The 13980-nt window shown below is 45.1% G+C and overlaps 1 protein-coding gene across 2 annotated transcripts in view; it reads left to right on the top strand.

Moving 5' to 3' along the window:
- The first annotated feature begins 2022 nt into the window (after window positions 1-2022).
- CA5A (carbonic anhydrase 5A) overlaps window positions 2023-13980 on the top strand; it is a 33417-nt gene continuing 21459 nt past the window's right edge. Inside the window, exons 1-2 of one of the 2 annotated variants that reach the window (XM_038754612.1) lie at window positions 2023-2248; window positions 4149-4346. In XM_038754612.1, the coding sequence (XP_038610540.1) occupies window positions 2134-2248; window positions 4149-4346 (313 nt within the window). In that variant the 5' untranslated portion in view covers window positions 2023-2133. The remainder of the gene's footprint in view (window positions 2249-4148; window positions 4347-13980) is intronic. The other variant, XM_038754611.1, reaches the window with a different exon arrangement.

Below are 13980 nucleotides of genomic sequence, written 5' to 3'. Positions count from 1 at the left end.
TTAAATGTTTTTCTGATAACCTTACCCAACCTGGATGAGGGAGATTTAAATTGTCACGAAAGAGAACGGTTGGACTTTTCAACTGCACAATTTTCAGGTTAAATAGCCTTAGGAGCTCCTTTCATGAAAATCAGCAAATTAAAAATAAAATCATTCTGGCCTCTCGTTTCATTCTTTTTTGAAGAAAAAATGCCATTTGTTAAGCATTTACTATTTATCCGGCACTGGACTACGTGCTGGGGTGGAGGCAAGATAATCAGGTTGGACACAACCCATGATTCCTGCCTACAGGACATCTCCATCTGGATGTCTGCCCGCCATCTAAAACTCAATATGTCCAAGACTGAGCTCCTTATCTTCCCTCCCAAACCCTGTCCTCTCCCTGACTTTCCCGTCACTGTAGACGGCACTACCATCCTTCCCGCCTCACAAGCCCGCAGCCTTGGTGTCATCCTCGACTCCGCTCTCTCATTCACCCCACACATCCAATCCGTCACCAAAACCCGCCAGTCTCACCTCCACAACATCACCAAGATCAGTCCTTTCCTCTCCATCTAAACCGCTACCTCGCTGGTTCAATCTCTCATCCTATCCCGACTGGATTACTGCATCAGCCTCCTCTCTGATTTCCCATACTCCTGTCTCTCCCCGCTTCAGCCCATACTTCGCTCTGCTGTCCAGATTATGTTTCTACAGAAACACTCTGGGCATGTCACTCCCCTACTCAAAAATCTCCAGTGGTTGCCTATCAACCTTCAAATCAAGCAAAAACTCCTCACTCTCGGCTTCAAGGCTGTCCATCACCTCGTCCCCTCCTACCTCACCTCCCTTCTGTCCTTCTCCAGCCTGGCCCGCACCCTCCGCTCCTCTGCCGCTAATCTCCTCACTGGGCCTCATTCTCGCCTGTCCCGCCATCGACCCCTGGCCCACATCCTTCCCCTGGCATGGAATGCCCTCCCTCCACACATCTGCCAAAGTAGCTCTCTTCATCCCTTCAAAGCCCTACTGAGAGCTCACCTCCTCCAGGAGGCCTTCCCAGACTGAGCCCCCCTTTTTCCTCTCTTCCTCCTCCTCCCTTCCCCGTCACCCCCCTCACTTTGCCCTTCCCCCTTCCCCTCACCACAGCACTTGTGTACATTTGTATATATTTATTACTCTATTTTATTAATGATGTGTAGAAGCTATAATTCTATTTGTTTTGTCGGTATTGACACCTGTCTACTCGTTTTGTTTAATTTGTTTTTTGATTTTTTTTTTGTCAGTCTCCCCCTTCTAGACTGTAAGCCCGTTGTTGGGTAGGGACCGTCTCTATATGTTGCCGATTTGTACTTCCCAAGCGCTTAGTACAGTGCTCTGTACACAGTAAGCGCTCAATAAATACGATTGAATGAATGAATGAATGAATGTCCCATAAGGGGCTCACAGTCTTCATCTCCATTTTACAAATGAGAGAACAGAGACACTGAGAAGTTAAGTGACTTGCCCGAGGTCACACAGCAGACAAATGGCAGAGCCCAGATTAGAGCCCAGGTCGTTCTGATTCCCAGGCCCATGCTCTACCACTGAGCCATGCTGCTTATCTAAGCGTTCCTCACATTTCCTTCAGTGAAATGCTACAGATTCTTTGGAAGCAAGGAACTGTATGTAGTCTGGGCCATTATTCCTGTTTATCCTGATTTTAGTAATTCTGGTTAAAATCAGGGGGAAAAAACCACAGATTCCAGCTGAAAGGTAAGGTATGTCTAAAGAACATTAAGTTTTGCAGTGATTGAGATACTCTGGGAGGAAAAACTTCCCTACCCATGGAAGAGACAAATCAGATCCCAAAGTCAGCAGTGTTTACAGAGCCAAAATGAAGAGTACACATTCAACAAATAACAGCTGCCCTATTTTGCTCCAAGCTAAACTTAAAACTAATGCAGAGGTCAGGACATGAATGGGTTGAAAATTAACTATTTTTAGAGAGCGGGATATATGCTAGCTTTGGGGCTGGCTTTAGTAAAGTCTGCTGGGCACCCTAGTCTCTTTGAGTTCAAAAACAGCTCCCAGACTTTCAGTTAACGGGTGGTTGGAAAACCACCCCAACTTCGAAGAAGGACCTGGCAAAGAAATCCAAGCACGAAGAAAATAATAATGACAGTCTTTAGTCTCCCATTACTGGGCAAGGAGCTGAGAAAAACTATCCCAAATCAGCGAATAATGGCATGTTGTTTGGATGTCTGTGCTCCCAGGAGCAGGAATGATGCATGTGAGTAGATACATGGTTTTTTCTTTATTTCAAGGTAGTTTTTATTACGATGATGGTTGGTACTTATTGTATTTGTTGAGGCTTATTGGGTGCAAATCACTGAAAGTACAAGGACATAGTGTGGGTGGGGAATGCGTCTACCAACTCTGTTATATTGCACTCCTCCAGGCATTTAGTACAGTGCTCTGCACATAGTAAGCGCTCAATAAATATGATTGATGGATTGATTGATTGAATCGCTCAAGATGTTTGGCCCACGAGGGCTCACGGTTTATAAGGCAGGTTGAGGGAGAAGGAAATTGGAGACAGACTTTGGTGACTAGACTGTTAGCTCATGATGTTCAGGGGTTGTGTCTGTTTAATGTTATACTGTACTCTCCCAAGTGCTAAGCAGGTCACTTAACTTCTCTGGCATTTTTCTCCAGGACTCCACTTTTCTCCCGGCCTTCCTGCTCCCTCTCAGCCACCTCTCACACTGTCTCATCAATCAATCAGTCAATGGTATTTATTGAGTGCTTACTGTGTACAGAGCACTGTAACAGATCCATATTTTAAGGATGAGGCAACTGAGCTCTTGAGAAATTATGTGACTTTCTCAAGATCACACAGCAGGCAAGTAGGAGAGCCAGGATTAGAACACGGGTCTCCTCACTCCCAGGTCTGTGCTCTTTCCACTGGGTCAGGCTTTCTGTATGTTTTGTACATGTGTGGACTGCGAAGGAGAGGGGAAGAGCATTAATGATGGAAAATCAGATAGTTAAAATACAAATCTCTCACGGCAGTAAGGGGAATTTCCTTTAGTGCAATTGAGAGAGATGGTGATTGGTTGAGAGAACAGAACTGATGGAAGGCATGAGCTGTGGACGTGGGAGAAATCCAGTGTTGGGAAAAGAGTTGGGCTGCGGAGACAACAGAACTGGGAAGTTGAAGGGAAGAGGCACCTTTGGTCTGGGAGAAACTTGAGGGTGGGAATTCAGTGGGTCCGGCAGGAAATCAATAATAATAATAATAATTGTGGCATTTGTTAAGTACTTACGATGTGCCAAGCAGTGTGCTAAGTGGGGTAAATACAAGCATAACCTAGTGGAAAGAGCACAGTCCTGGGAGTCGGCGGACCTGGTTTCTAATCCTGGCCCCGCCACTTGTCTGCTGTGTGACCTTGGGTAAGTCACTTCAGTTCTCTGTGCTTCAGTTACCTCATCTGTAAAATGGGGATTAAGACTGTGAGCCCCATGTGGGACAGGGTCTGTTATCTTGCGTCTACCCCAGCGCCTAGTATACTGTCTGGCACATACTGAGCACTTAAAAATACTATTATTATTATTATTACAAGGTCGGACATAGTCCTTGTCCAAATGGGCTCCTAGTCTAAGAGGGAGGGAGAGAGAACAGATATTTAAACCCTATTTTACAGATGAGGAGACTGTGGCACAGAGAAGTGAAATGACTTGCCCAAAGTCACACTTGCCCAAGATCAAGACAGAGAGCTGAGAAGATAAGGGCTGTGGAGCCAAGAAAACAAGAGGAGAGAATAGTGGGGATGGCATAAAAAAACCGAAGGGTGGTCAGAATTCATATGACCAAATTCTGTAGAAATAACACAGTTAAGCCCAAGTCACCGGTAACTGAGGGAGAGAAAAATCAGTGATGAACAAATGAAAAAAGATAAAAGTGATTTTTAAGGAGAAGCTCACAAATAATTGAGAACAGATTCTGGGTCCTGGACAGGCCTGTTAGAAATGAAAACTATTGCCCCTGGAGAGTTCCTCAGCGAAATGATTAGGTTTTCTCTTGAGTTTTGCAAAGTCACAGTCCTGGAAACAAAGCACTTTTCTGGGCCGCCGAGCAGCTCGGCAGGATGGTTTCCTCGTCACTGTCCGTACTTTTGTCCCTGCCGTAGTACATCCGCTCTGGAAAAGCCAGTTGTCGATTCCAGGAGGCACTCGACAATCTCCTATCCGTATCCAGTGGAGAGACAGTGTCTACGACCCTCACCTGAAACACTTGAAAATTAACTATGATCCATCTCGCTGCCGCCGTGTCTGGAACACCGGCTACTTGTTCCAGGTTGAGTTTGATGATTCCACTGAGGAGTCAGGTGAGAAAAACGTTTGGGGCACTTGCTCCAACCTTGGCTCCTGCCCTCCCTCCTGTCTCCCTGGGCCCAGAGGTGTTGATCCCAGGAGAGTCTGGGAGATCCCTGAGGTCCTGGCAGGCTCTAAGTGGGTCCTGAAGGACTCCAAGAGGCCAGGCCTTGGATCTGGGAATGGGGTCTGGCCAGGCAGTTCATTCATTCATTCATTCATTCAGTCATATTTATTGAGCGCTTACTGTGTACAGAGCACTGTACTAAGCACTTGGGAAGTACAAGTTGGCAACACATTGAGATGGTCCCTACCCAACAGCGGGCTCACAGTCTAGAAGGGGGAGACAGAGGACAAAACAAAACATATTAACAAAATAAAATAAATAGAATAAATATGTACAAGTAAAATAGAGTAATAAACGTGTACAGACATATATACATATATACAGGTGTTGTGGGGAGAGGATGGACCGTCTCTATATTCTAGGCTGGTAGTAGGGATCCCCAACGGACTCCCAGGCCTTCCAGAGGTGATCCAAAGCTCCAGACCTAGACTAGCACTGCCCTGGAAGCCCAGGGTCCTCCAGATCAGGAATTATCTGGAGTCAGACTGGATTTGAATCCCTGGACCTGGGTCACAACTAAATGGGCTTTGGAGGGGAAGAAGGGTGAGGCAAAGTTTGCTGAGACATAACCTCGCTCTGAAAACACCTCAGAACCTCCACAGAACCACACCTGTCCACATGTTTTGCTTTGTTGTCTCCCCCTTCTAGACTGTGAGCCCGTTGTTGGGTAGAGACCGTCTCTATATGTTGCCAACTTGTACTTCCCAAGCGCTTAGTACAGTGCTCTGCACACAGTAAGCGCTCAATAAGTACAATTGAATGAATGAATGAATGAACACCATGTCTGTCTAACAGTCTTCTGTCCAGAATTCAAAGAAACTGATCAGACTGTGTTCATTAACCAACTGCCAGTTTTAGAGATTAATAAAGGATGTTTTGTTTTCTCTTAGAATTAAAATCTTTTCTGATGCCGATTAACATTCTGAGCACTATCTTTCTTTGCTCGGAACGTGTCTGTGTGTGTCCCTAAGATGTCTTTGTTCCTGCTAGAGAAAATAGTAGTAAACAGCATGAGTTCAATTCTTCCCTTTACCCTGGCTGCTTTCTCAGTTTCTCTTCTCAAACCAAGCTCATGCCTGATTCACGTGGAGGATCTCTGACTGGAAGCTGCCTTAAAGAAGGAGCATGGCCTAGTTGAAGGAGCACAGGCCTGGGAATCAGAGGACCTGGGTTCTAATCCTGTCTCCACCAACTGTCTGCTGTGTGACCTTGGGTAAATCACTTAACTTCTCTGAACCTCAGTTCCCTCATCTGTAAAATGGGGACTCAGTACCTGTTCTCCTTTCTACTTAGCCTGGGGGACCCATGTGTTTGGACCTGATTATCTTGTATCTCCCCCATCGCTTAGTACAGTGCTTGGGCACATAGTAAGTGCTTAACATTATTATTATTATTATTGAGGAGACCTGTCTGAGCACTGGTTAGAGAAGCAGCATGGCTTAGTGGATAGAGCACAGCAGAAGGGACCCGGCTCCTCTACATGTCTGCTGTGTGACCTCCGCAAGTCATTTAACTTCTCTGGGCCTCAATTACCTCATCTGTAAAATGGGGATTTAAGAGTGAGAGCCCCGTGTGGGACAGGGACTGTGTCCAACCTGATTAATATGTATCTACTCCAGCACTTAAAACAGTGCTTGGAACATAGTAAGTGCTTAACAAGTACCACTATTATTATTATTAGGTAATATCGAAGATCCTCCAGGATTCTGGGAGCAAGGGACTCTCACCCTGGCTCCCCTTGGCAAACGGTTTGCACCCTCTGTTCTGCATCCATGTTTCCTGCCAACTGCATAGTAACCCTGTGTCTAATGCCAAGGGGGAAGGCAGCCCCACTCCACCCCCAGCAGGAGTAGTAATTAAAACCCTTGGCCACACTTGGCCCCACTAACACCAACCTCATCACTTTACCTCAGTTTCGTCTATAATGCTGCCAACGGCCCCCACCCCCGGTCTTCCTCTGGCTTGTGACACCCACCCCCTTCATATCTGACAGATGATCACTCGTCCCACCTCCAAACCTTTATTAAGAGCACATCTCCTCCAAGAGGCCTTCCCCAACTGAGCCCACATTTCCTCTTCTCCCACTGTCTACTGTACTGCCATTACACTTGGATTTTCACCGGTAATCACCCCTTCCTAGCCCCACAGCAATTATGCACATATTCAATCAATCTCTCTCTCTTTTTCTCTCTCTCTCTCTTTCTCTCTATCTCTCTCCTCCTATGGTCCGAGTGCCCAAGCCCCACCTAGAAACATCTCTGCTAATGCATCACTCTAACAATTTATTGAGTGCTTACTATATGCAGAGCACTATACTCGGCATTTAGGAGGGTACAGTACAACAGAATTAGCAGACAAATTCCCCTGCTTGTAACAAGTTTTCACCAATCCTGTGCAAATCTAAGAGGAAAACACATTCATACTCTTCAGCCTTTTAGGTCACTGTGTCTATATCTAATTTAAGGGTTGTGTGATGATAATTTCTGCAGGTAATGATTATTATTCCTTTTTTTCATCCTTAACACAAACAAAAGAATCACATGGTAGGACAACTACGTTTTTATAATCCTGCATAGGGCCAACTACCTTGTAGGGGCCCAAGGTAATTTTCAGCTAAACGCACTCACCCATGACCGCATTGTTTCTGCCGTTAATTATCTGAGTCCCTAATGCAGTCATCATATGCAGGGCAAGCCTTACTACGAAGGAAGGGGAAAGAGTACATCTCCGGGAGTCAGGACACTTGGGTTCTAGTTCCAGTTCTGCTTGGAGGGGAATGTCTGTTGGGCTATGCCATTTAACCAAAGAACCACCCAGGGCAACCAGTGAGATGATCAGGGCCAGCAGTAGTACTGAAAATAGCTAGTGAATGAGGTCAGTAAAGACAGAAAGGACTACCAAGGCAACTGCCTGATGAATTATGGCTGTCCGGCACAGAATCAGCATTATACTGTGGACAATCCTTGGGTCCTGCAGCTAAAAATACCTTTCCCGTCACCTCACAATTGCTTCCTTGCCTGCCTACATGCTCAGTGCAATCTGTTCACTAGCAGGAATACCTGATATTCACCCAACCTTAGCCCCACATCTCTTATGTACATATCCATATACTCTGCCACTTCTCCTATCTCTACTTTATTTTAATGTCTGTCTCCCCCTCTAGATTGCAAACTCCTTGTGGGTAATGATGATAATAATATTTGTGGTATTTGTTAAGCACTTACTATGTGCCAGGCACTGTACTGAGCACGGGGGTGGATACAAGTAAACTGGGTTGGTCACAGTCCTGGTCCCACGTGGGGCTCCCAGTCTCAATCCCCATTTTACAGATGAGGTAACTGAGGCACAGAGAATTTAAATGACTCACCCAAGGTCACGCAGCAGACAAGTGGCGGAGCTGGGATTAGAACCCATGACCTTTGACTCCCAGCTTCATGCTCTATCCACGACAGCATCTTCCAACATTCTTATATTGTACTCTCCAAGTGTTTAGTACAGTGCTCTGGATATAGTAAATACTCAATAAATACCATTGGTACCATAAATACCATTTTGGATTGATTGATTGATTGGGACTGTGTCATCTTTATTAAAGTTGAAATACTAGCTCCCCAACTCCCTACTAAAAATACCCTGCCTCCAGCGCACCTAAAATTACCATCAAGAAACTCAGAGAAGTTAATCCTAAATCTTGGAGTACTTGTTCTGGACTTTGTGGAAACACCCAGAACTCAGAAAAAAAAGAAGTCTATGAAAAACTGTTTCAATTCTGATTGCTCTAAGGGGGACAACAATATCATGCCAAAAATCCACTGGTAACTACTCCCCCCCACCCTCCAAATTTCATTTTAGTAAAGAGTTTCGACCTCCTCCCCAACCAAACTTTCTTTATCAGAATTTACAGATTTGTGCTTTTTTTGTGTGTGTTATTTGTTAAAATGTTTACAGTGTGCCAAGCAATGTACTAAGTGCTGGGGTAGATATAAGACAATCAGGTTGGACACAGTCCATGTTTCACATAGAGCTCGTAGTCTAAGGATATAGCTTTTGCCTTAATACGTTGTAAAATGGCTCAGAGCTTGGTAGAAGGGAGGAGAATTTTCATTTCAAGCTTCCTCCTTTTTTTGGCTCCTCTATCACTGTAAATTCTTTTCCAGTCCTCTCTTCCACTTTTCCCTGTTTCTCTGCCTTGGTTATTCAATGCTATACATTGGAATGATTTGGGGTGGGGGAAAAGGAAGATATTGAAAATACAATGATACAAAAAAATACCAAGTTAAGCACCAAGTGAAAATGCAGAAATCGTGTACCATTAAATAAACCAGAATAAAGAGAAATCAATTCATTCATTCAATCGTATTTATTGACCACTTACTGTGTGCAGAGCACTGTACTAAGCGCTTGGGAAGTACAAGTTGGCAACATATAGAGACGGTCCCTACCCAACAACGGGCTCCCAGTCTAGAAGGAGGAGACAGACAACAGAACAAAACATGTAGACAGGTGTCAAGTCGTCAGAACAAAATCAAACAAAATCAAAATCAATGACACTGAGAGTTGGGTGACAAGGAAAAGGTTAGAATGACACAGTGAACAAACTAAGGAAAAGAAAGATGAGAATTGGAAAAGTGCATAACCTAAGAATCAGTGAGGATGAACTGCAGTCTGTTCAAGGTTTGGGATTATCTCACCTTCTGATAGTGAAATGCCAATGGATGAGGGCCAGAGATTCAAGGTCAAACACTGGAAAGAGTCTGTGGAAAATTTCTGTAAAACTCCAGTATTTTAAACTGCTGAGACTCTGGGACCTGAAGCATGAGAGCATGCAAAGTTTCCATACAAAATGCCTGGCCAGGAACTGTAAAGAGAAGGATTTTAGAAGTAACTGTAAGATTAATCTCTGGAATGTCAAAGCCACAGAAAGTCAAGGAAAGGGGAAAAATCAAATGGCTTTATGGGAGGAGGAAAAGTAACTGAGAGAAATAGAATTTCTGCCCAAATGCATGCCGATGCTTCAAAAGTTAACTAACATGTTTCATTAAAGACCACCGGTTAAACGTAGAGGCCAAGACCACCATATCAGTACTATGTGGGTGTAATTAGTCCATTTTTCCTAACATAAAATGCCCAGATTTTCTTGAGCCTGAAGTGGAATGTTGTAGGGAAAGGGTAGGGGGTTCACTTCTAGAGACTGAATCCAAGATCCAAGAATGTGAGGTGGAAAAGTAGAAGGGAAAGAAGGATTTGAGAGCAGTTCATAAGCCAGAGAAAGAAAGAAACAAATGAGAGACAGACAAAGGGAAAGGCAAACAAGGCAAACAGAAACAGACTGTGGTGGATCCTACCTCAAAATAATAATAATAATAATAATGGCATTTATTAAGTGCTTACTATGTGCAAAGCACTGTTCTAAGCACTGGGGAGGTTACAAGGTGATCAGGTTGTTCCATGGGGGGCTCACAGTCTTAATCCCCATTTTAAAGATGAGGTAACTGAGGCACAGAGAAGTGAAGTAATTTGCCCAAAGTCACACAGCTGACAGTTGGTGGAACTGGGATTTGAACCTCTGACCTCTGACTCCAAAGCCTGTGCTCTTTCCACTGAGCCACGCTGCCTCTCAAAAGTTTATTAGTGAGTGTCTGGGACTCATCTCTCTTCCAACCAATCAATCAATCATTCAGTAGCATTTACCTTGTGCCTATTGAATGGAAAGCACTGTAGTAAGCACTTGGGAGAGTACAACAGAAACAAGATACTCATTACCTGCCTGCAAGCAGCTCACTATCTAAAGAGGGAGATAGACACACCAAAACTACTTACAAATAGTGCTCATAAAAGAATAAAATTGGAAATTCATTCAGTCAGCCATATTTATTGAGTGCTTACTGTGTGCAGAGCACTGTACTAAGCACTTGGGAAGTATAATTCAGCAATAGAGACAATTGCTGCCCACACCAGGCTTACAATCTAGAAGGGGGGAGACAGACATCAGAGCAAGTAATCAAGCATTAATATAAATTCATTCATTCATTCAGTTGTATTTATTGAGCACTTACTGTGTGCAGAGCACTGTACTAAGCACTTGGAAAATACAATTCAGCAACAAAGAGAGAATATGCCTGCCCACAACGGGCTCACAGTCTAGAAGGGGGGATACAGACATCAAAACAAGTTAGCAGGCATCAGTAGCATCAGTAAAAATAGAATTAGAGAGATATATGCACATTAGAACAAATAAAACAGGCATAAATATAAATAGAATTATAGATATGTACACATATATACAAGTGCTGTGGGGCAGGGAGGGAGTGTAGAGGAAAGGGAGCAAATCAGGGCAATGGGAAGGGAAGGGGGAGCTGAGAAAAAGGGGGACTTAGTCTGGGAGGGCCTCTTGGAAGAGGTGAGCCTTCAGTAGGGCTTTGAAGGGGGGAAGTGTGATTGTTTGGTCGATTTGAGGAGGGAGGGCATTCCAGGCCAGAGGGAAGACATGGGCCACGGGTCCATGGTGGGACAGGCAAGAATGAGGCACAGTGAGAAGATTAGCACCAGAGGAGCGGGGTGTGCAGGCTGGGATGTAGAAGGAAAGAGGGGAGGTTAGGTAAGAGGGGACAAGGGGATGGAAAGCTTTGAAGCCAATAGTGAGGAGTTTTTGCTTGATAGGGAGGTCGATAGGCAACCACTGGAGAATTGTACTAACGTGGCAGTGGTTTGGATGGAGAGGAAAGGGCAGATCTTGGCGATTTTGTGAAGGTGAGACCAGCAGGCATTGGTGACGGAATGAGAGAGTGGAGTCAAGGATGACACCAAGGTTGTGGGCTTGTGAGACGGGTTAGGATGGTTGTTCTGTCCACAGTGACAGGAAAGTCAGGGTGAAGACAGGGTTTGGGAAGGAAGATAAGGAGCTCTGTCTTGGACATGTTGAGTTTTAGGCGGCGGGAGGACACGCAAGTGGAGATGTCCTGAAGACAGAAGGAGATGTGAGCCTGGAGGGAGAGAGAAAAGGGGAGGAGATATAGATTTGGGTGTCATCCACATAGAGATGATTGTTGAAGCTGTGGGAGCGAATGAGTTCTCCATGGGAGTGATTATAGATAGAGATAGAAGGGGACCAAGAACTGACACTTGAGGGATGCCTACAGTTAGGGGGTGGGAGGGCGAGGAGGAGCCCTTGAAGGAGACTGTGAATGAACAGCCAGAGAGATGAGGAGAACCAGGAGAGGACGGAGTCTGTGAAGCCAAGGTTGGATAACGTGTAGAGGAGAAGGGGATGGTCGACAGTGTCAAAGGCAGCTGAGAGGTCGAGGAGGAATAGGATGGATTAGGACCCGTTGGATTTGGCAAGAAAGAGGTCATTGGTGACCTTTGAGAGGGCGGTTTCAGTGGTGTGGAGGGGGCAGCAGCCAGATTGGAGGGGGTCCAGGAGAGGATTGGAGGGTGTCCAGGAGAGAATTGGAGGAGAGGAATTTGAGGCAGCAAGTGTAAACAACTCACTCCAGGGGTTTGGAAAGGAAGGGTAGGAGGGAGATGGGGTGATAACTGGAGAGGGCTGTGGGGTCAAAGGAGGGTTTTTTTTAGGATGGAGGAGTCACAGGCATGTTTGAAGACAGAGGGGAAGAAGCCATTGGAGAGTGAGCAGTTGAAGATGGAAGCTAAGGAGGGGAGGAGGGAAGGGGTAAAAGTTTTTATAAGGTGGGAGGGAATGGGGTCTGATGCCTACATGGAGGGGGTGGCACTTGAGAGAAGGGAGGAAATCTATGAAGATACTGTTGGGAAGGATGGGAAAGTAGAAGGGAGACTGGGAGGAGGGAGGAGGGGGGAGGGGGAGGGGTGATTTGGAGGAGCTCAGACCTGATGGTGTTAATTTTCCTAATGAAGTAAGCGGCCAGATCTTTGGGGGCGAGGGATGGGGGAGGGGGAGAGACAGGGGGCTTGAGAAGGGAGTTGAATGTCCGAAACAGCTGACGAGGGTGATGGGCATGGGTGTCAATAAAGGAAGAGAAATAGTTTTGCTGGGCAGAGGAGAGGGCAAGAAAGGACAAACTTAAAGTGGACAAGGTTGGCCTGGTGTTTAGATTTCTGCCAGCAGCATTCAGTGGCTCGAGGAAAAGAGCGAAGGAGGCAGATAGTGGAGGTCCAGTGGAGGACAGAATTAGTACAAATATGATACAAATACAAATGCCAACCTACTCTCCAGATCTTGATATCACCTGTCTCCCTGCCGACCTTCTGCCCGTGACTTCCCTCTAGCCTAAACTCCGTCTCATTTCATAGCCAACAGTTCTCTGCTTAGAGACTTGGCTAATCTTCATGGCCTAATGGAGACAGCTCAGGCCTGCCTGGGAGTCAGAAGGTCATAGGTTCTAATCCTGGCACCACCACTTGTCTACTGTGTGACCTTGGGCAAGTCACTTCACTTCTCTGTGCCTCAGTTCCCTCATCTGTAAAACGGGAATTAAGACTGTGAGCCCATTCTGGGACAGGGACTGTGTCCAACCCAGTTATCTTCTATCTACACCAGCACTTAGTACAGTACCTTCATTCATTCATTCATCCAATCATATTTATTGAGCACTTACTCTGTGCAGAACACTGTAGTAAGCGCTTGGGAAGTACAAGTTGGCAACATATAGAGATGGTCCCTACCCAACAGTGGGCTTACAGTCTAGAAGGGGGAGACAGAGAACAAAACAAAACATATTAACAAAATAAAATAAATAGAATAAATATGTACAAATAAAATAAATAAATAAATGGAGTAATACCTCGAACAGAGTAAGTACAGTAGTACCTGGAACAGAGTAAGCGCTTAACAAATACCCTTATTATTATTATTATGCTGTTACCATCATCATCTAATATCTATTTCACCCCTTGAGCATGCTAGGTGAGGTAAGTAGTAGCTTAAAAATCTACCTGCCAATGCATCTGACATTTGTCCATCAGAACTGGAAGACGGGCATTGGAGTTGGAGATCCAGGGAGCAGAACGACAGTCAAGAATTCTACTCCCCCAAAATGACAGCAGTTACACAGAAGTAGTTAAAATGGGAATGTGAATCCTCTGATTACAAGTAGCTGGATGTTATGCAGACAATTCAGACATTCTGGGATGCCAGGAGTTATAATTGCTTCACGACGCAACCTTCATTGTTTGTTACCCTTATCCCATGCATATGTTCACTCGGCCTCATGATTCTGGCTAAGCATTAAGGATGAATAAATCCCCTTCTGCTCTGTCTCCTCTCCCTGTCCTACCAATCATTTTGGTAAACTGCTCTATTTCAATGAAAGAAAGACACTTTCCAAATTAATGAAGGGGGAAAGACCCTGTTGAATGGCTTTTCTTTAATAATCTACTTATTTATTTTATATATTTTCATCTACTGCTGGCTCCACCCCATGTCTGCTGTGTGACCTTGGGCAAGTCACTTCACTGGGCCTCAGTTAGCTCATCCATAAAATGGGGATTAAGAGTATGAGCCCCACACGGGAAAGGGACTCTGTCCAACTCGCTTGGCTTGT

The sequence above is a fragment of the Tachyglossus aculeatus genome, chromosome 11, assembly GCF_015852505.1.
Source record: "Tachyglossus aculeatus isolate mTacAcu1 chromosome 11, mTacAcu1.pri, whole genome shotgun sequence".
Taxonomy (NCBI): domain Eukaryota; kingdom Metazoa; phylum Chordata; class Mammalia; order Monotremata; family Tachyglossidae; genus Tachyglossus; species Tachyglossus aculeatus.
The sequence above is the reverse complement of the archived record's forward strand: the minus strand, read 5'-3'. Positions and strand labels throughout refer to the sequence as shown.